Here is a 24,334-nt window from a genome sequence, read left to right as displayed (position 1 = left end):
GGGAAAGGAGTATGTCAAGGCTATATATTGTCACCCTGCTTATTTAACATACATGCAGAGTACATCATGTGAAATGCTGGGCTGGATGAAACACAAGCTGGAATCAAGATTGCAGGGGAAAATATCAAAAACCTTAGATATGCAGATGACATCACCCTTAGAAAGCAAAAGAACTAAAGAGCCTCTTGATGAAAGTGAAAGAGGAGAGTGAAAAAGTTGGCTTAAAACTCAACATTCAGAAAACGAAGATCATGGCATCCAGTCCCATCACTTCATGGCAAACAGATGGGGCAACAATGGAAACAGTGACAGACTTTGTTTTGGGGGGGCTCCAAAACCACTGCAGATGGTGGCTGCAGCCATGAAATTAAAAGACGTTTGTTCCCTGAAAGAAAAGCTATGACCAAGCTAGACAGCATATTAAAAAGCAGAGACATTACTTTGCAGAGAAAGGTTCGTATAGTCAAGGGTATGGTTTTTCCAGTAGTCATGTATGGATGTGAGAGTTGGACTATAAACAAAGCTGAGTGCTGAAGAATCGATGTTTTTGAACTGTGGTGTTGGAGAAGACTCTTGAGAGTCCCTTGGACTGCAAGGAGATCCAACCAGTCCATCCTAAAGAAAATCAGTCCTGAATATTCAATGGAAGGACTGATGTTGAAGCTGAAACTCCAATACTTTGGCCACCTCATGTGAAGAACTGACTCATTTGAAAAGACCCTGATGCTGGGAAAGATTGAAGGCAGGAGAAAAAGGGGACAACAGAGAATGAGATGGTTGGATGGCATCACTGACTCAATAGACATGAGTCAGAGCAAGCTCCGAGAGTTGGTGATGGACAGAGAAGCCTGGCATGCTCCAGTCCATGCGGTCACAAAGAGTCAGACACAAGTGAGCAACTGAACTGAACTGAATTCTGTTTCAATATATCTGTTCAGATATTGTGTGTGTGTGTGTGGCCACACTCCACAGGCCTGTGGGATCTTAGTTCTCTGATCAAGGATCAAAAGCACAGCTTTAACCACTGGACCTCCAGGGAATTCTCCTAAAAGAGTTACCTTTTAAAGAGATTCTCAGGATGAGCAAGAGTATACTGCCTCTAAGTTACTCTATTAGTCAGGTATTTAAAAACAATGATGAGACTCTGTTCGGCTTCCCAAGTGGGCACAGTCATAAAGAATCCACTTGCCAATGCAAGACATGCAAAAGCGTGGGTTCAAACCCTGGGTTGTGAAGATCCCCTGCAGAAGGAAATGGCAACCCACTCCAGTATTCTTGCCTGGGAAATCCCATGGACAGAGGAACATGGCAGACTACGGTCCATGCGGTTGCAGAGTTGGACACGACTTAGCATGCAGGCAGCCACAACAGACTCTGCTCTAAAGTAAATTAGCTGTTAAAACACACTCATGTTCAAATCAAAGCATAAAAAACAGAGTCCAATTTAACTATGAATCGTCTTTGAAGTATTTACCATTTCATGTTACCTGTGTTTTTGAACATCAGCTCATCTTTATCAAAACTCAATGTTATATCTTCCTTTTTTTTTCCTTCTACCTTAACAGACACAGACTTCTATCCATAAACACTGTCCTACATATTAAATATCTGTTCCATCCCTCAATCACACTATAAGCTCCCTGAGGAAAAGGATCATGTCTTATGATTCATTATAACCCCAGTATCTAGCATATTATTCAGAACATAATTAATCCTGGAAAAATTTGTGAAATGGAATGACTAAATTTATAATCTTATGAATTAAATGTAAAAAATAACTTCAGTAGTAAATAACTACCAGAGATTTTCCTTATTTTTTATTAATTTTCTTACTTGAAACATTTAAAAACTTTGAAACTTAATTTCATAAAGTATTTCCAGTAGTCATTCTGCTTATGATTTCTGACTCAATTTTAAATTCTAACAGCCAATATAAATTCAATTCTTTCAAAATCATTTGAAAAACACACAGCTTGCATCATTCATAAGATATTTTTCAAAATAAGTCTAAAAAAATTCTTGATACTTCATATATTCCATGGGATTTACTTCAAATGTTCTTTTGTTGTTTTTTTTTTTTTTTTCACTTAGACTTCTAACACTAAATTTTGTCAGGAGATTAGTACAAACAACTTTGTAAATGACATTCTAAAACCATTTGTCTAAACGGTGACACACAGGCAATTTTTTTTTTTTTTTACATTTTAAAGGACTGTTTTAAAAATATGTAATAGATGTTATAAAAAGCAAACAAACTCTAAAATATTTATTTGGCTCTTAACAGAAAAAGTTTACCACAACTTAGTCTAAACTATCTAATTTTTTAGTAATTAGAAGCATAACATTTAAAAATCCACAAGAGCACCAAGTTGGTCATATTTCATACTACACGGTGGACGAACAGGACAGAGAGAACACTTTCTCCCTCACAATTTCATCAAAAGATTATTTGTATGCTGAGCAACTTCCACAAAACAACTTCTGAACACTGGCGAGACAGCTGTCTGATGAGGCCTTACAAATAGCTGAAAAAAGAAGAGAAGTGAAAGGCAAAGGAGAAAAGGAAAGATATACATGATTGAATGCAGTGTTCCAAAGAACAAGGAGAGATAAGAAAGCCTTCCTCAGTGACCAGTGTGAAGAAATAGAGAAAAACAATAGAATGGGAAAGACTAGAGATCTCTTCAAGAAAATTAGAGATACCAAGGCACTATTTCATGCAAAGATGGGCTCAATAAAGGACAGAAATGGTAGGGACCAAACAGAAGCAGAAGATATTAAGAAGAGGCGCCAAGAATACACAGAAGAACTATACAAAAAAGATCTTCATGACCCAGATAACCACGATGGCATAGTCACTCACCTAGAGCCAGACATCCTGGAATGTGAAGTCAAGTGGGCCTTAGGAAACATCACTATGAACAAAGCTAGTGGAGGTGATGGAATTCAAGTTAAGCTATTTCAAATCCTGAAAGATGATGCTATGAATGTGCTGCACTCAATATGCTAGCAAATTTGGAAAACTCAGCAGTGGCCACAGGACTGGAAAAGGTCAGTTTTCATTCCAATCACAAAGAAAGGCAATGCCAAAGAATGCTCAAACTACCGCACAACTGCACTCATCTCACATACTAGTAAAGTAATGCTCAAAATTCTCCAAGGCCAGCTTCAGTAACATGTGAACTGTGAACTTCCAAATGTTCAAGCTGGTTTTAGAAAAGGCAGAGGAACCAGTGACCAAATTGCCCACATCCACTGGATCATCGAAAAAGCAAGAGAGTTCCAGAAAAACATCTATTTCTGCTTTCTTGACTGTCAAAGCCTTTGACTGTGTGGATCACAATAAACTGTGGAAAATTCTGAAAGAGATGGGAATACCAGACCACCTGACCTGCCTCTTGAGAAATCTGTATGCAGGTCAGGAAGCAACAGTTAGAACTGGACATGGAACAACAGACTGGCTCCAAATAGGAAAAGGAGTACATCAAGGCTGTATATTGTCACCCTGCTTATTTAACTTATATGCAGAGTACATCATGAGAACACTTGGCTGGATGAAGCACAAACTGGAATCAAGATTGCAGGGAAAAATGTCAATAACCTCAGATATGCAGATGACACCACCCTTATGGCAGAAAGGGAGAACTAAAGAGCCTCTTGATGAAACTGAAAGAGGAGAGTGAAAATTTTGGCTTAAAGCTTAACATTCAGAAAACTAAGATCATGGCATCTGGTCCCATCACTTCATGGCAAATAGATGGGGGAAACAGTGGAAACAGTTACAGACTTGACTTTCTTGGGCTCCAAAACCACTGCAGATGGTGGCTGCAGCCATGAAATTAAAAGACACTTGCTCCTTGGAACAAAGGCTATAACCAACCTAGACAGCATATTAAAAAGCAGAGACATTACTTTGCCAACAAAGGTCCATCTACTCGAAGCTTTGGTTTTTCCAGTAGTCATGTATGGATGTGAGAATTGGACTATAAAGAAAGCTGAGCACCGAAAAATTGATGCTTTTCAACTGTGGTGTTGGAGGAGACTGCCAAGAGATCCAACCAGTCCATCCTAAAGGAAATCAGTCCTGAGTATTCACTGGAAGGACTGATGCTGAAACTGAAACTTCAATACTTTGGCCACCTGATCAGAAGTGCCAACTTATTGGAAAAGATCCTGATGCTGGGAAAGACTGAAGGCGGGAGAAGAAGGGGATGACAGAGGATGAGATGATTGTATGGCATCACTGACACAATGGACATGAGTTTGAGTAGCTTCCGACAGTTGGTGATGGACAGGGAAGCCTGGTGTGCTGTATTCCATGTGGTTGCAAAGAGTCGGACATGACTGAACAACTGAACTGAACCAAGTTGGCCTAGCAAAGAAAGAACAAACTAAAATTATCTATGCTCTGGGCTTATAACTGCTGCAGTACACACAGAATATTGCTTTCCCCTGATTATGTTCACGATTTCATAACACTCAAGCTGTATTTTCAATTTACTTTTACTCCAATGTTCCTGTATCCTTGTAAATTAAAAGAAAATGCCAGCAGAATAGATACTTTTCCACGCTTTTTGAAACCAATAATTTTACTAGCAGAAACCTGTCATCTCCCTGAAGGAAGGAAGGAAGATTATGTTAGATTTTTAGATGCTGTTAACTCTAATAACAAACTAATGAATACTTAGTTCACTTTTTGGAACCAGCATTATTCACCCAAATCTTTTTTCAATATTTCACTTGTGCCATACTGTTACAAGTATTTAAAACAAATAAAGTCAAGTACACTACTTTTTAAAACATAGAATCTAAAAACGTAAAATCTGAAACAATGATGATGACATTTCTGTTCCTCTCAAATTAAAAAATGATAATGACTCTAAAGTTACTAAGTTTATTCAATTAGAATCAGTCTTCAAAGTAATACCCTAATTCAAGATCACTCTAAATCTTCAGAGACGTTATTCTAGAGAAACAGTCATGCCATGGCCTTTTAATAATCTTTCTGCAACACAGAGCCCAATAGGTTAAATAAAAAGGCTGAAGTCAGCCCTATTGTTATCTAGACAAACCCATGCTTCCCAGAGACTGCTTACATGTACAGTATGTTAAAATTGGTCACATAAGGTATTACTGATCTTGCTATCCAGCTTCTGAACAATCTCACTATGAAAATAATGAGGATAAAGGTAATTTCAAAATTTTACTAGTTATTTTAGTATACACCTCCAAAAAGTTAGAGGTGAAATACACAAAATCAAACACTAGTAACTTCAAGGATAACTTGTTAACCCAGAAAACCAACCTGTAGACTCTGTATTATTTCAACATCAAGAACTGAGAGATGCCAATTCAAAGGCAATTCATTAGGAATTTTTTTTTTCCTTTCCCATGCAGCAAAAAAGACTGTAGAAGAGCACTAAATAAAAGCAAAAGGGACACATGCCTCCAAAGAATAATCCCCTTTAACTGCCATAATCCAATGCCAGGAGTAAAGAGAGGTACCTAAAGCAAAAATAAGACACAAATAGAATTCCCATACATACCGAGGCTCTACTCTTGACAGCTGATTTGAATAGGAGGAAATCTATTACTATTTTTTAAAACTACCAATATTTTTGGAAAGCAAAGGAGAAGGAGTTATCAGTGAACTTGTGAGTAATTTCACAGGAGTATGGAATTAGAACATTACTATCCCAGAAAAAAATAAAATTTTAAAAAGTTTTCTATCAGCCTAAATTTGCTGGTTGTTGTGACATAATATACTGTCCCTTCCGACATTTCCCAGTTAATTGGTTTTCAGCTTTCAAGGTAGAAACCCAGAACAATAAGCAAATGAATTCTATCTAGTAACTAACACAACAATCTACACATGCAGGCATTTAATGATCATTTGCTGAATAAATGCAAAATAACATTTAGAATCAATTAAAACCAATCTGAGTATCATCATGCTTTTATTTTTTAATTTATTTTTTTATAGTAGCTAATTTTATTTTGTTTTGTTTTTTTTTGTTTTTATTTTTACTTTATTTTACTTTACAATACTGTATTGGTTTTGCCATACATTTTAAAAGGACTGGTAGTTGTGCAAATGATAGGTTACTATTAGTTGAACTAAGCATATCAATATTATATATACATTAGAAGGTATCTGTGGAACATTTTAAAACTTTGGTCCAATGACAGTAAAGCAGTTTCCCTGGTTACTGTTCAGGCAGGAATTTGTTTACTCTCCTTGGTCAAAATGACTTTAATGGTTCTAAATAGCTCCAAAATGTTCCCCATGCTAAGACACTGGTCATCTGGCCAGTCTAATGCAAACTACAACATATGCTTTGGAAAATTTTACTTTCAAAAGATACATGTATTGTGTGTAGTATAGATGAATGCACACTTTTACATGGCATGTGTACATACATGGTATTCTTTAGTAGCAATTCTCACTGTAGTAATTTCTTAGAGATATGAGGTCCTTATAATTTCATAAAAATACAACCTTGGGGAATGTGAAACAAGTTTAAATTGGCCATTGAGTTATTTATCAGAGTAAAAGAAGTCCTTTGTGTAAGACATCTAAATCTTATTTTGTTAAAAACAGCAATAACTTTATTATTCTTGTCAGAGAGTATATGCAAAGAACAATGATTTTATTTACTTCTCAAAATAATTAGAGATAAACACATTAATTTCCATTTTATATATGAGGAAACTGAAGACCTTTACTCTGCTTCTGCACTTTTCTCAGAAATCAGTTGAGCCTATTTGAGTGGACTATTTCTGGATTCCCTATTCTGTTCCACTGATCTATGTGTTTATTCTTCCAATACCACACTGCTTTAATTTGTTTTTACTGCCTTACTACCCTATATTGAGTGATTTCTTGCATTTTAGTTTTTTCAAAACTGTTTTAGATACTCTAGATCCTATGCTTTTATATATGAAATTGAGAATTAACCTGTCTATGTCTACATAAAACCTCCTTGGATTTTATTGACCTTTATTTTGAGTGAACATAGCTATTCAATCAGCAATTCTGATTTACTGATCTGATATGGTTGTCAACAACTTGTCTATGTCTTCTCATCTTCAATATAATCTTTATAAGGGGGACAACAATGTATACAGGGAAAAACATGAATTTAAAATGATCTCAGTTCAAATTCCAACTGTGCCTTCCACTGATTTTTGTCTTTCTCATCTGTTAAAAAGATACACCTTTTCACACCAAACTGTTTTGAAGAGTTAGTAAAACTGAAGAGATAATACATGTTCAATAAATGTTGTTTCTTTTTCCCTTAAGAGATACATTTAAGATGGAATGGATTCCAACGTCTTTTTGAGTAAAAAATTTAATTAGGTGCTAAAATTACTACATATCCTCTTAAAGTCTGTCCCCAACCACTTTACAGAAAAGAGAGATAGGAGTCATAGTAAGAATAATTATTTGTGGCCTTTGAAATTTTTGTTAATGAAGGGATATTTTATTCACAATGGAGTCACTATCCCCTTAGCTAGTAGTAAGGTATGCAGATTATTTAGCTTCAAAATTATAAGGTTAAAACAGGTCACTAAACTTTTTTTTCTCTTATAGAAAAGGAAATTCCTCAAATCTACACAGGAAGAGTATAAGATACTTCAAATACTTTCTCTGCTCCCATCATACTGTAGAACAACAGAATAAAACATACAAAAAACATAACTCACAGAAAATTTATTTTCCAGCTAATTACTGGCTTAGGAATTGACAGACGCTTTTTTTCCTGTTGGATAATGAGAACTACATGACTATTTTTTTTTTTTCCTTTTGGCATAGAGCTGTGGCTCTTTATCATTGGCTGTATATCACAATCACCTAGGAAATGATGCTCACACACTCACCAGATTAAATATGAATCTCTGTGAGTTAGGCACCATCATGGAAATTTTTTTTTTTAATTCCCAGATATCTCTGATCTAGGCTGTTGTTATTTAGTCGCTAAGTCGTATCCAACACTTTTGAGACCCCATGGATTGTAGCCCACCAGGCTCCTCTGTCCATGGGATTTCCCAGGCAACAATATTGGAGTGGGTAGCCATTTCCTTCTCCAGGGGATCTTCCTGACCCAGGGATTGGACCTGTGTTTCCTGCATTGGCAGGTGTATTCTTTACCACTGAGCCACCAGGGAAGCCCCATCCGATGTATGATCAAAACTAAAAACTACCAGCCCATGGAAATCAAGGACAAATTTGAAATTAAACTATATTTTAAATATGTAGCAGACCTTTAGAGCATCTTATCTGTGTTCTAGTTCACCCTCCAACCCCATCCTCCATCCTTCCCATCCTTTCTATGCTATTTCCTCTTATCCTGAATATCAAAATAATTTTTATTGGATCTTATCTCCTATAAACCATCTGAAATACTTTGTGAAATGGAAGCAAGGAATAAACAAAACACACTCTCCCTCTCAGTCTCTCTTTCTTTCTCTCACATACGAACACACACACACACACACACACACACACACACACAGCAGGACCTACTTCAAATGTACAGATAAGAGTTAAAATCTAGCAGCAAAACCAGTTACGTAGAATGCCTCCAGGGCAATTCAGAAAACACCTCTATTATCTACAAAAGCCAGTTCAAACTTAGCTCTAAATCTCTCTCCTGGGACCTCCCTGGTGGTCCAGTGGTTAGGAATCTGTCTGCAAGTGCAGGAAATGTGGGTTCAACCCCTGGTCTGGAAGGGTTCCATATGCCATTGAGGAGCAACTGAGCCTGTGCTCTAGAGCTCACGAGCTGCAACAACTGAAGCCCACTCACCTAGAGCCAGTGCTCTACAACAAAAGAAGCCACTGCCATGAGAAGCCTGAGTACCACAACTAGAGAGTACCCACGACTCACAGCAACTAGAGAAAGCCCACAAGCAGCAAAGAAGACTCAGTGGAACCAAAAATAAAATAAATTAAATCTCTTTTCAACTCTCTTCCCACCTAAAAATAAACCAAAAGAAAACAATATAGACAAAGAAAATAAAACCATCATCAAGAACAGTAAATTATCTTTGGAAATCACATAAATGTATAAACATTATACAGCAAATTTTGACAAAAGTATTAAAAAGTAAGACCTCAAGATTCCAAGTACTTTCCAGACTTTGAGAACTGCTGGCTAAAGATAATGACAGCATCCACCAAGAGAGAAATTACAAGAACAGAAAAAAAATATTATATTTCTCTCTCAAAATTATAGATGAGAGAGACTGAAAGGGGCGGTACTGAAACAATATAGCCAGAGAAAGCAATAGAACCAAGTCAGGCCTTATTTTGGAATGGTGAGGTAATGATTACCTCTCTTGAAGAAAAAAATCAAGGTAGGGAAATACAGAGGCTTTGCCCTGAAGGAACTGGCCTGAATATTTCCAGACCAGACTGGCTTAAAGTAAAATAGTCTTGGAAAAACTGGGAAGGCATCAGTGGTGGGTTGGGGTCAGGGCCCTGTTGGCCACTCCCGTCTTTCTAGTCCAAATAAACCTGGTGAGAGTATATAAGAAAAACAGATATCCCTGTTCTCTTTATTGCATTCTAGAAAAAAGCACCAGTCACTATTTTCAGCACAGCCCTCTGTACTCGTGGGCTGCTATTTAAGATGAATACTGATAAAGCAAAAATTTCAGGCTAAAGCACTATTTTAAAAGCACTGAAAAACTTTTCAGCTAGTAATAAGCGTATTCACCTTTAGAAGTAAGGATTTTAAGCATGCCAAGCATAGCCAGAAATCTTTAGAGTGGTTTGTTCTTGTTTAAGACACAACTGGGGCAGTGTTGTTTTAGCTTTCTATCTCCCTACGCTGCAAATATTTGTTTATCTTTATACTAGTCTAGTGGCTAACAGACACTTTTACTGGCAAGCATGCATTAAATATCTGTTATATTGAATTAAGTCCTACCACAATACTTCTAATTTCTCTTACTCCCTAATATCTGATCAGTTGTTAAACTATTTTAACTCTTCAAGGTCTCTCCCTCAGTATTCTCCTTTCTACTGCCTTCTGTCTTTGTTAAAAAAAAAAAAAAAACTCACTTTCACTAATTAAAATTCCCCACCCTCAGTCTCTCCTCAACTCCAATCCATCCTACATGCTGCCATCAGCTATTGCCAGCACAGATCTGGTCATGCCATTCATGATCTCAAAAATCTTCAGTAGCTCCCATTTACAGAACACTGACAACCTTTATACTAGCTTTAAAAGCCCCATACAATCTGGGCCTTGCCTACCTTTAGATGAATACCTCATATTTCACACTATATTCCCATTCTCACATCATAGACTTATATCCTACCAAATCATACTCCTCCTTCCTCCAAGGACACATCCATGCCTTTGCTTACACTGCCCTCATCCACCAGAAATAGGTTCCTTTAATCTGTGAAAATATTATCCACTCTCCAATGCCCTGCTCAAATTCCACCTCTTTCACAATGCCTTACTAAATCTATTCCCTAAACCACCATCACAGCCACCTCATTGTTGACAGTCTTGTAATTTGTATAATAGCAGTTTCTGCATATGACTATCTTGCCCACCTGAATGTAAACCCATGGGGATGGGGCAGGATTCAGGATGGTATATCTTTAGACATTTCACATTACAATGCTATGTACTGAACTGCCTTGTACCCAATAAACACTTCATGAACTGAACCAATTCCTACCATGACAAAAGTTCAAAATAGGAAAAATGTCAATGAAACATCTCATTAGCTAGTTATAACAAATTATTTGCCTCTCCTTATCCCCCAAAGTGTTCCTAAATATAACTTTGTATTTCATCTTTAATCATCCTATCATTACAAATGTGATCAATATACTTAAATGAAATGATCTAAGAAGGAGATCTTATGAAAAAACCACTCATAATAAGGAAAACTGAAGCTATGACCATGGTTATCTAAATCACAAGGTTTTAATATGCTGCTGCTAAGTCACTTCAGTCATGTCCGACTCTGTGCGACCCCATAGACAGCAGCCCACCAGGCTCCCCCCATGCCCGGGATTCCCCAGGCAAGAACACATGAGTGGGTTGCCATTTCCTTCTCCAATGCATGAAAGTGAAAAGTGAAAGTGAAGTCGCTCAGTTGTGTCTGACCCTCAGTGACCCCATGGACTTCAGCCTTCCAGGCTCCTCTGTCCATGGGATTTTTCCAGGCAAGAGTACTGGAGTGGGGTGCCATTGCCTTCTCCAGGTTTTAATATAATTGACAATAATTCAGAATTTAGGGGCAGAAAAAAGAGGTGACAATGGAGAAAGAGAAGGAACTGTATACATACTATGTGCAAATCATTTTGCTAAGGAATTAAATACAGCAAGGTATTTAGTTTTTATATAACAACTCTTGAAGACAGTTGTTCTCCCATTTAGAGATGAAGCTCAGAGAGGTTAGGTAACTTGCAGTGGAGCTAGTGTAAGTTGGATGTGAAACTGGAACCTAGATTAAACTGGCCTCCAAAGCCCATATTCTTTGCTCTATTACTACAGGGTCTCATGAATTTAATTAAAATTAGCAGTTTTTCCCAATCTGCCATATATCTGATGTCCTAGTTAAATTTTTAGAGTCAGTGGCTTTAGCCCCAAACTGTTTTAGCAATGAATTGTATTACTTTCAAAACTAACTTCCTTAAACATAAGCAGTATGCTAAAAAATAATATAAAAGTACCAATAAATATTTAATATAATATGGTGATATAATATACAATTTGAAAATTCTATAACAAACTCCATCAGGAATCAAGTAGTCTCTCACCAAAACAGAAAGTGCACAAACTCTGTACATGGCACTACTTCATGAAAAGTCCACTTTACTACTAAAACAGGCTACTCTTAATGACCTTTGTCCAGGAATGACCAATACCCATCACACCTCCTAATTCTTACTTGAAACCTCTGACACATTTTCCCATAGGACAATTTTACAGTGATTAGGGTTTTCATCATTATATCTCTTCCCTGACGCTGACAGAATTCAGGCAATAGCTAAAATTATGGCTGCCTGAGAGATAATATACTTTGAAGTCCCTATTCCCAATAGACCTAATTGAGACATTCTCTGCAAGAGCTCTCAGAACCAAAGCTTCTTGCTTATCCTATTTTCCCCTCTCCCAGGAACCCTCTTTCCCCTTTCAGGCCCATTCCCCACCTCTCACTGGAACCAATCTAATTCTTGTTTGAAACCTCTGACACATTTCCCATTGAACAATGTTACAGTGATTAGACGCTTCATCATTATACCTCATTACTGTGCACTGGTATAAAAACATAACTATCCTTAATAATTTTTTCCCGTGCAAAAACATGTTAAGAGGCTAAACAACCAATTATCACACTTCTGAATGATAATTCAAAGGTTAACAACTGCCCATGAAACAAGACAGCAAAAGATGTTGAAAAAGATTCCACAAAATATGATAGTGTATACAATCTTTTATTTTATCAGGATTTAACACACACAGAAATAGACATTAAAGTTTCCTGTAACATTAAAATTAACAGATTCATACTTACATTTTCTTTAAGGATTTCAACACATATTCAAAAAATATATTCTACAATGAAAGCACCCTTAGTCCTAAAAACTATCATGATTGAGGGCTGCAAAGTTCACATTCAATGGTTAACATTTCCAAAGCCAACATCAACAAACATGTAATTAAAATAAATATAAATTCTGGGAAGTAAAAGTGTCTCCTTATCAAAAGAAAGCCATTATAAACAAACATCAATAACAACAACAACAACAACAAAAACATAACCTGTTCTGAGTACTAAACAGGTCTAAGCAGGTCAGATGTAGTGGTTAGTTTTCACCTAGAATATTTGTTTTAGAAAAAAGTTTAATTAAGTCACTTGCAGGGTTAAATCTAACCACTCATAACTGTTTTAGACAAAGAAGGCAGAAATACTATCTTTACCACATTACCTTCACCTTTCGTTTTACTTCATAGGGATTAACAATTTCCACTCCAGTATTTTTCCAAATTGCTGAGGTAGAGAGACCCATTGTTAAATCTCTATAATACCTAAAACATACTGCAAACAATAAAAAAAAAAAAAACCATATGTGGTAATTACAATTTAAAACATTTCTACATTCAAAGTTAACAAAAATAATAGCAAGCATGCGAATGGTTCCCCCCTCCCATCCCAACCTTTTATCCAAGCATTTAACTGTTTTTATAAACCAGATGCCTAGAACTATAAGTCAAAAGATTACACACACAAATTAAACAAAATTCCTCTTCCCTTGAGTAATCTTCTAGAAAATTCTTGCAAGTATGAAACATTCCAAGAAGAAACAAACCCCTCTTAATTTATCCTGTTCTTAAGAGATGTAGAATATTAAAATATATCTAGGAATTCCTTAGTGTAATAGTAAAATATTTCCTATAAATAGAGAGGGTTCAACTTTAGACTTTTTCCATATTGCACTACATTTCTTATTAAATATTATTCTGGCATGTAATTTTAACCCCAGCTCAGTTGGAAATTTGAAAAGAAAAAGAACAAATTAAACAGACAGCAGTCTAACGTATATTTTTAAGGATGAAGCAAGTATTTAAAAGACAAGTCTGCACCTAGAGATGTGGAGGATTTCAAGTCCTACCTCAAAATATCCTACTGTGAATCAATTTGGCCTTCAAAATTTTCGGAGATCTGTAATCGTGATGGCCTCTACTGTACTACCAGGCTGTCAATAGATTAGGTTATCAGAAAAACATCCGACTTTCCAAAAAGTCTTGTTTTTGTTTTTAAACGCTGCCTGCTTCTAATAGTAACAACAAAAACAACAAAGCAACAATAATAAAAAAAACAAAGAACCTGTGCACATCTGAGTTCTCACTGCTCAGCTGACCAAAGCATAACCAGAACAGTTTCGGAAGTAAGAAGAGCGGGAAGAGAGGCGAACCAAAATATTTTGGTTGAACCTCGCTGTCTTACCAAAGATTCCTCTTATAAGGGCTGGAGTTTACTTTGCCTGTTCTTTCACTGACCAACGGGGCGGGGACAGCAGTTGGGCAAAGGGAGAAGGGGCGGAAGAGGGCGGTAGAATTCAGGAGACCGCCAAGGAGGCTGCAGAACATCACCTGAGTGTAGATAAAGAAACCTTGCCTCCAGTTAATCTCCGCTCAGGTTGTTACAAAGAACCACAACAAGCCACAAAGAAATGAGAAAAGTAACTAAGGAGCATTCATCCCTATGTGTAAATGTCCCCAGAGTTCGTCACCTTGCTGTTTCTGTTGCGCTGGGTTCCTAAAGCACCCGGTGTTCAATAGAGAGCTGGAGTCAGCAGCTGTCCCTCAAATTGGCAGCTAGCACACTTGGCGCAGCGGAGAAAGAGAAACATGCGGAGCCAGGCGCGGGCACCTGGCGTATCCCCCAGTTCCACTTCAGGTCGAAAAGTGAAGAAACTTAGTCACAACTCTGGCGTGGCCCGCAAGACAGATACTCCCCCGAGGCCAAGCCTGGCCGGGGCTGCACTTACTCCTGACTCCCAAGCCCGCCGCCCAATCCCCGCCGGCTCCCAAGAGAAAGCGCGGTTCGAGCAGAGCGTTGTCCGCCGCCCCGCAGCCTCAAGGGGCCTGGCCTGGCACCTCGCTTCCCAGCCCCATGCCCCTTCTCCCCCGGGCCCCCCAGCAACGGTCTTGAGAGGAGGAAGGGGGTGGCCCCAACCCCTCTTGGCCACCACACTAACCTCGCCGCTGCTTGCACTGCCGCCAAACACCTCCATTTCTTGGTCCCAGGGCTCGTCTTGAGGAGCGAACGGTAGCATCGCCCCTTCAGGAGCACTCGAACAGGAGCTGCCAACTGCCCGAGCGGCCGCGCATCCCGTTTTTGGAGCCTGCCTGCCACTGCGCCGCCGCCACCGCCGGGATCCCCAGCCTCGCCTTCAGCGACAGCTGCCTTCGCCGTGGGGTCCCTCAAAGACTCGAAGCGAGGGGTCGTCGCCACCGCAGGCTGCTGCTCCCCACGGAGAAGACAACTCTGTGCTGCCTCTCCAAGAGCTGCCGCTCGGTTTGTGCTCACCACTGCCGCCAACGCCGCGACAGTCGTTTGGCGGTGACTCCCCCCCCCCCGCCCCCCGCCCCGCCAGCTCCCCGCTCCCCGCCCCGCCAGCTCCCCGCTCCCTCGGGCCCCCTCCCAGCTCTGTCAATATGGCGGCAGCGGCGGCGTTACCTGTGCGGCGCCTGGAACTCCCGACCGCGGCGGCACGGCAGCGTCACCCAAACGTCAATGGAGATTCCCCAGCCTAGGGTGAAGCGAGGGGGGGTGGCGGCGGGGGGGTAGGCGGGGAGGTGCGAGGGATCGCGTGGTGGGGGTTGGGAGAGGGGGGTGCTTACTGGGCAGGGAAGGCGGGAGAGGCGTAGTAAAATCCTCTGCTAGCTCCTCGGTAAACCTGCGCGCTCCACGGAGCATGCGCGGCGCTGTTCACACATGCTCAGCAGGCCTTCGAAAGTCAACAGAACAGCCTTGCCGGCAGGAGTCCCGAAAAAGGTTTGGGAGCTGGGGTCCCTCATGAGCATTTGGAGGAGTCAGTGTCAGAGGAAGACTCCAGGAATACCTGCTTTCAGTACTTGCAAAAGCAGGTGCGCTATACACCCCGAGGCATGCCCATTTGGTATTTAGTGACAAATATTAAGGCAGGGATTTTAGTCCAGTGTACATTAGCCGGTAGAAGCTGGAGGCAGGAATAAAATCCGTTTAAAATAAAGTGGTACAACTGCTCTGCCTAACTCTCCCCTCTCCTTTTGTCCTGCTCACAGTGTTGGTATTTACTCTGGTTGTCTTCATACTATCGATGTCACCCCGTGTTTCCAGTATTCACATACATAACGTACACCACTTATTGGGCTCAACGTGAGGCAGTGAAGACAGAGTGTACGCAGCTAACTTCATTTCCACCCCGCTCTGAGGATATTGGACCTGTAGTGACAGAAATTATCATTTTTCTCTCTTCTCCAAATCATTTACTGCTTTGCTACTCTAAGCCACACACTGTACCATGCTAGCAATTTAACTGAGATGAAGTATAGCCTCATGCATGGGAGATGATCAATACATGGGAAATACTTCAAAACCTAGAGTAAAAATGTTATTCCACATTTAACACTTCAAAGAACTTGAAAGAACAACTGTAACAGCGACTAAGCCAGCTCAGTACCTTGGCGAGATTTCTAACGGTAGACATAAACTAACACCCTCTTCCACGTACTACACCTGGGACTGTGATACTGTGCTCCACGGAAAACGTTGAACGATGCTCTCTGTTTATTTCACCGTCTAGCTTCTAGCACTGGCAACGTAAAGTGAACCAGAGGTTGTACCTGAATTGCAATCAAAGATGACTGTTAGATCATTCCCACCTACTCAGCTTAAAACCCCAGGGAGAAATTAAGTTTTAAGAATATGTGTGTGTGTGTAGGCGCTTAGTCGTGTCCGACTCTTTGCGACCCCATGGACTGCACCTACCAGGTTCCTCCATCCATGGGATTTTCCAGGCAAGAATACTGGAGTGGGTTGCCATTTCCTTCTCCAGGTGATCTTCCCGACCCAGGGATTGAACGCGTGTCTCCCGCATTGTAAGCAGACGCTTTACCATCTGAGCCAGCAGGGAAGCTTTAAGAATATGACTCTATAAAAATGAAAGCTTTGAAAATAGTGGAGACATGGGGCTATAAACAGTGAAAATATGTGAGCGTGTACCCACATGCAGGTAGACTTCCCTTTGGCTGAACTGACCTTGCTTCCGCCAATGCTTTGAGCACTGGATATCATCTTTTCTTGCCTACTCAAAGGCCTTGTTCTGCAATTCTTCCACTTCCTGTCTGCCCCTTTCAAACCATCTATTTTTCTCCTCTACTGAACGTTTCCTATCAGCAAAAAGCATGCTGTTACTTACTTCAACTTGCTGAACCACTCATTAGTATTTGAAGTAGTTCATGTCTCTTAAAGCATTATCCTCACCTGGCCCCCAGGGCAAAACATTTGTTCATTTTCCTTCTACATCACTGGCCATTTCTTCTCCATGTCCTTTGCTATATCATCCTTCATCTTCCTAATCTCTAAAAACTGGAACTTCAGGGCTCAGTCCTTGACCTATACCTTCCCCAACATTTTAGGTATTCCCGTATCCCATCCTGTTCCACGGCTTTAAATCCCATCTGTATGGTGAAGACTGTCAAATTTTATCTCTAACCATAAACACTTTCTTGAAGTCTAGACTTGTACATGAAACTGCTTATTCTATTTGGATACCTAACTGAATTCTAGATTCGACCCTAACTAACCTGTTCCTTGCCTAATCTTCGAATAATTAATGACCTCTACCACCCACTAGTTTGTTGCTCAAATGTCATTTGAGTCTTTTTATGACCATCCGTTCTAAAACACCATTCCCATAACTATCTAGCCTCACCCTGCTTTTTCTTGATAATACTAATCAACATGTGATATATGATTGATTTATTTATTCCATCCAGCATCTAACATAATAATACACAGTAAATTTTTCTGAATGAATGAATTTGTCCTTTCCTCCTATGCATTTGATAAATATACCACATCAACTATATTAAGAAGCTTCCTCACTATGAATGTATTACTCTGCTTCTATATAAAATTTAACTTTCATGTATGTTCATTCATTTAACATTCCCCTTAAGATATAGACACGTGTGTGTGTTAGTCACTCAGTCATGTCTGACAGTGTGCAATCCCATGGACTGTAGCCCACCAGGCTCCTCCTCTGTCTATGGGATTCTCTAGGCAAGAATACTGCAGTGGGTTGCCATTTTTTTCTCCAATATATAAATATACATGTCTCATTAAAAAATAATTTAAATAATTAAATTCCCTTCCTCAATTCAATGGTTTTAATAGACTCATTTTTCAAATCTTTCCATTAGTTAACAAGTCTTTTCTCCTATCTCAATTATTTTTTAAATGTCTGCTCCATCCCCACTGCCATTGACTCAGTTCACCTCATAAAATATTTACTTGAACCAATTATAACAATGATTCCTCTTAACTGATTTTTCTCACTCTAAATTTATACTGTCTCCTCAAACCATCCTCCTCATTGGCAGCCAAGTGATCAAAATTTTCCGGTGATTATTTTATCATCTCCAGTAAAGTACCCAAACTCTTTAACTCTGAATACAGATGTTTAAATGTTTTCACCATCTGGCCTCTATCTTCCTAGCTTCATGTACCATTTCATATTCCAGTCAAATTTATGCACATGTTATTGTCTCTTCCCTATCCTAGTCTTTGTAGATAACTTCTCTTAATAGGAGAAGACAATGGCAACCCACTCCAGTACTCTTGCCTGGAAAATCCCCATGGACAGAGGAGCCTGGTAGACTGCAGTCCATGGGGTCGCACAGAGTCGGACACGACTGAAGCAATAGCAGTCAATATTAACTAATATTTACTGAGAAAAGAGCCGACTGTGCTCCAGGCTTATGCTCTTCATGGATTCATTTAGCCTACCTAAGAACTTGTAAAAACTTATATTATCTATATTTTACAGATGAGGTACCTGAGCCTAAGGTTCAATGATTTTCCCAAAACCTCACAGATAATAAAGGAAAAGTCTAGAATTAAAACGAGGTCTGCCTGGTGCCAAACCTTTTACCCCACTCTGCTGCTCTGTGAAGCCTCTTGGAGCTTAACTTCCCCTATTCATTCCTTCTTTCCACTCATCCCAGGGATAAATTAGCCACCCATTCCTCTGTACTTCCACAACATATACTAATTTCATATGTACTTCCATATACTAATTTCAGCATTTCTTTATCTTTACCAGTGAACTTTGAGCTTTTTGATGGTAGTGAATTAATTAAGCTCTGCATTCACAGCATATGGCTGGTGTTCAATAAACGTGCTGGATGGACAAACAACATTTCTACTTTAGCCAGACACTATGTTAAAACTGTGGTCTGTTATAAAAATGTACGACAAAAAATAAATAAATAAATAAATAAAAATAAAATGTACGACAGTACTTAACTCTTGAGAAGTTTAATGCCTATCTGTTCTGTGTTGACTTCTTGTATCAAAGACATATTACCTGATTTTAATTATTGGTTACCAGGGACTATTAGATCTAATTTCTACTAAATGAGAAAGCCCTTGAACTGTTGATGAAAAACATGATGACTTTATTTAAGCATAAAGGCATGTAGTAAGGAAGACTGGAACTTAAAATTCTAAATTTTCTATAAGTATACACAACAGAGTTTATTGCTTTCCCTTCAGTGATCAGGACATTTTTGCCTCAAAATTTCTATATACCTATGTATCTCTGGATTTCCATTATTGTAGCCTTAAAAGTTTTAAAAAGTATTTGGCAAGGTTTTGGTTGTTCTAGAACTGGGATGTACTTAACTAGTTTCTAAATAATATATTATTCATCATAAAGGATGATGCAATGGGTTCTACCACCATTAGAGCATGATTTCTGAGTATTTTCAGAACTAGGGAAAGGGTACATAAACCTCTACACTGACTTCTTTGCCCTGTGACAAATGGCACACATCAGATGACCAGGGTCAGGTGTAAAAGTGGGTGGTAATGCAATTTAGCTGAAAAAAGTTAACCAACCCATATGGAGATAAAAATAAACTCATCTTGGCCCCACTAAGGGGATGTGAAATATGAAGCAAGGACCTTTGATCAGCAGATCCCAGACCAGCCACAGATCCTACATTGTGGTTCTTATTCCTTGATTGTGACATATACAAATACTGCTTATTTGGGGTATAATTACAGAAAGAGCCACACAGTCCCTCAGCATTTTCTGCCTAGTTCCCCAGAGTTTATAATCCAAATAGCTGGAAATTGATGGATCAACATAGAGCATAAAAGCACTATTAGAAAAATATTCCAATATTTTATTTGGAGATATTCTGATTTAAATATATAAAAAATGGTATTTGTGTGCAGAAACAGGAAACTTTTAAGTTTTAGCAAATACTTATTATATTTAAGCTATTCCTCAGGAGTGTCAGATAACTTTTGTTCTCTAAAAATACTAAGTAACTTTGGTCCCCCTACAAATCAATTTCAAAAGGGCAAGCAAGTCACACATACTTGTGAAATATGTTTCATTTTTGTTGAGATGAATGAGATTAAGCAGTAAATAAATGATAAATATAGCTATAGTTTAGTTTTTCTCTTTGGACAGTAACTAAAGTTTACAGTACACAGAGAACAAAATCCCTTAATGATACGAGAGAGGGGGAAAAGTAGTTACCATTGTTTGTAGCCTAACTCCTAAGATTTTTATGAAAATTTATTATTATTATACTTTATGGTTTAGCTAGAATTCTAAGCCATTTAACAATGGCACATGTTACAAAGGAGTTCTGCTGTATTATATATAGGCAAAATATCAAGAAATAACATTTTATTTTATTTTTATTTCTAAATCTCTTCAAATCCAGCCAATATATTTGGTTATAATGATATTTTCTGGGAAAAAAAAAAACAGTTGTCTTACTGGTAGGTTTTCTAAATGTTAGAATGATGGATCTATGAAACAGGAAATTAATTCCTAGGATAACATACACAAATGTCATAACTACCTGTAGGTGACGAAACAGATACATTTTTATAAACCCAAGCAATAACACCAGATGTGAAGGTAATCTGGCTGCCCACATCCTTCACAGTATTATTCACCCAGGTAGAGCCAATTAATTTGAGCCACTCATTTGATGTCTCTTCCTTAACTCAAATTTTTCATTTGGGTCCCTGCAAATTTTAGAACTTTGTTATGGAAAGTTCTTCTGAGTTAAAGGTGGACCATTCTTTCATTAAGGATATGAGAGTAGCAATGTTACCCTACTCAGACTTCAAACATAACTCACAAATCTGTATAACAATAATAAAAATGTAAATTTGTGTACCTACCAATTTACCTAGTTTCAAACTGTCTTTTGCATGTAATTTGCAAAACTCTTGTCAACTGCAATAAAATATGTGTTTAGAGTTCCTATGACTGAAGTAATGATAAAAGATTTCCATGGTCATACAATTTAGCTGGAAAAAAGTTAACTGACTCACCTGGACCCATCTATACCTGTTCACTAGGTTTCCCTGGTATTTACAGTTTCTAAATAAGAATTGTTTTAAATGGAACCAGATAATTTCAGACTTATTGACATTGTACTCCAAGTCATTGGTAAGTGTGCATCAGAATAACCTGGAAGGCTTTGTCAAAACACAGATTGATGAGCCTCAGTGTTTCTGATTAATTAAATCTGGGTTGGGAACTGAGTGTTTGCATTCCTGCCAAGTTCCCAGGTGATACTACTGGTCTTGTTACCACACTTTGACAACTACTGTTTTAAGTTATAATTAGCCAAAGTAAGAGACATATTTTAGAGAGGAAATTTGTTCAAAAAGCCTACATGATTCATTCAGATTTCAGGTTTTAAAAATTCATATAAAAATTATAGAGAATTGGAAAGTGCAAATTTAAACTTCAAAATAAAAAAACAATCTACAAAGGAAATATTATATAAGATACAAACCCCAGTGAAGCACTTTAAAGCTTCATTATATAAAAGCAGTTGACATGCTAATAACAACTTATTATTAATAAACATAGTTGAGGTTAATAAAAGTGCCTTTTTTCCTGGTGCCCTCTATTAGGAGTTCAACAGGGAAAATAGGCAAATTTGGAGTTGGTTACAGAAGAAAAAATATGTATATATTCAGATTCAGATTCAGTTCAGTTTAGTTCAGTCGCTCAGTCGTGTCCGATTCTTTGCGACCCCATGGACCACAGCACACCAGGCCTCCCTGTCCATCACCAACTCCCTGAGTCCATCCAAACCCATGTCCATCGAGTTGGTAATGCCATCCAACTGTCTCATCCTCTGTCGTCCCCTTCTCCTGCCCTCAATCTTTCCCAGCATCAGGGTCTTTTCCAATGAGTCAGCTCTTCACATCAGGTGGCCGAAGAATTGGAGTTTCAGCTTCAACATCAGTCCTTCCAATGAACACCCAGAACTGATCTCCTTTAGGATGGACTGGTTGAATATCCTTGCAGTCCAAGGAATTCTCAAGAGTCTTTTCCAACACCACAGTTCAAAAATATCAATTCTTCTGTGCTCAGCTTTCTTTTTGTGCAACTTTCACATCCATGCATGACCACTGGAAAAACCATAGCCTTGACTAGATGGACCTTTGTTGGCAAAGTAATGTCTCTGCTTTGTAATATGCTGTCTAGGTTGGTCATAACTTTCCTTCCAAGGAGTAAGCATCTTTTAATTTCTTTTAATTTCATGCCTGCAATCACCATCTGCAGTGATTCAGATTGGTCACAGACAAAGACATATGACATGTTCCTAGGTTACTTGTGGTCAGCAGGTCAGAGATAAGCAAGTTGAAATTAGGAAGATATGTAGACACTGATAAGGGCAGAGCGTTCTTGTCCAATGGATCAGGAAAACTTCAGGTAAATGTGGTATAATACCCAGGATAGCTCCGTGGAGGAGAAGTTGCTTTAAGTCTGGCCTCACCTAAGTAAGCCTTTTTTTTTTTTTTTCCTATTTAGAGCCCCTCTCATTGTTAGAAGGGTTTCCCTGGTGGCTCAGAGGGTAAAGAATCTGCCTGCAATGCAGGAGACCCCAGTATGATCTCTGGGTTGGGAAGATACCCAGGAGAAGGGAATGGCAACCCACTCCAGTATTCTTGCCTGAAGAATTCCAGGGACACAGGAGCCTGGCGGGCTGCAGTCCATGGAGTCACAAAGAGTCGACCACAACTGAGCGACTAAGGCTTTCAACACTTTTCTTGTTACAATTCTGAATGTTCAAGGAGCCCAAACATTTATGCAGATTTGAGCCCCTGAATACTAGGAAGCAGAAGAACATTTTAATTTCACTAGTAACATTCAGAACCACTATCAGAGATATCTATAATCCCAAGTAGACTATGTCAGGATCCTGACATATTTAGACAAAAGAAGACTTTTAAAACCAAGAATTCGCTTTCTATTCTAAAGCAAAGTATTACTTTCATTATTTTCCTTCTGCAGTTACTGATTTAGAGTTCATTTACCTCTTAAGTTATTTATTGAATTGACCTAAAGTCTAGTTCAAGAGATTTTCAACATGAATGTAGTAGAAAATAATCTTATAACTTTTAGCATACTGCTAGAAAATACATTCTATATAATCATGAAAAGTTCTTTTTTAAAATTTTAATTGCAGGCTAATTACTTGGCAACACAGCTTCTACCTAACTTCTTTGCTTTCTACATCTTTGAGTATGTTCTAGTATATTTCATTGGACATTTAATTAAATCAAGATTAAAGGTTTTTTTTTAAAGAACTGTATATGCTTAGAATGTACTATATGATGATTCAATATACATAGTGCAAGGTTTACTACAGTCAAGGTAATTAACACATCCTCTCACAGTGACCATTTTCAATGTGTGATAAGAGGACGTGAAATATATTATCTTAGCAAATTTCCAGTATTCAATACAGTATTATTAACTAGAATCATCATGTTGTAGATTATCTCCAGAGCTATTCATCTTACATAACTGTAACTTTGTACTCTTTGACCAGCATTTCCTCATTTCCTTCACCTCTTTGCCCTTGGTAACTACTGTTCTCTTCTAAGCTTCTATGTATTCAACTTTCTTTTCTTTTAGATTTTACATATAAGTGAGATCATGAAAGTGTTTTTCTTTCTGTGTCTGGCTTATTCCACTCGGCATAATGTCCTTCAGATTCATCCATATTGTTATAAATGGCAGGATTTCATTATTTTTTATGATTGAATAATTTTCCAAATATCACATTTTCTTAATCAACTTATCCATTGATAGATGCTTAGGTCATTTCCATATCTTGACCACTATGAAAAATGCTGCAATGAACATGGGAGTGCACGTATCTCTTTGAAGTACTAATTTTATTTCCTTTGGGTATATGCCCTAAAGAGGGATTACTGGTTCATTTGGTAGTTCAATTTTTAGTAAAATCAATCCTTAACCAGAGGTCTCACAATGGCATTTCTTATCTTATGGATTTTAATACATTTCAAGAAAAGGTTTTAAGTTAAAGCTTTATTGGGAACACATGTACACCAGTGGCAGATTCATGTTGATGTATGACATAACCAATACAGTATTATAAAGTAAAATAAAGAAAAAATAAATAAATAAATAAAAATTTAAAAATTAAAAAAATAAAAAATAAAAAAAATTTTAAAAAGCTTTATTTAAATTAATAGCTATTCAAGATGAATCCAAAAAGCCTTTGTT

General features: G+C 38.2%; 1 protein-coding gene across 1 annotated transcript in view; it reads right to left on the bottom strand.

The window, feature by feature from the left end:
• Nucleotides 1-14,815, bottom strand: part of RPS6KA6 (ribosomal protein S6 kinase A6) — a 186,596-nt gene extending 171,781 nt beyond the window's left edge. The window contains exon 1 of the mRNA XM_068962121.1: nt 14,738-14,815. Coding sequence (XP_068818222.1) covers nt 14,738-14,815 — 78 coding nt within the window. The remainder of the gene's footprint in view (nt 1-14,737) is intronic.
• Nucleotides 14,816-24,334: the final 9,519 nt, after the last annotated feature.

The sequence above is a fragment of the Capricornis sumatraensis genome, chromosome X (assembly GCF_032405125.1).
Source record: "Capricornis sumatraensis isolate serow.1 chromosome X, serow.2, whole genome shotgun sequence".
NCBI lineage: Eukaryota > Metazoa > Chordata > Mammalia > Artiodactyla > Bovidae > Capricornis > Capricornis sumatraensis.
This window is presented reverse-complemented; position numbering and strand designations above follow the sequence as displayed.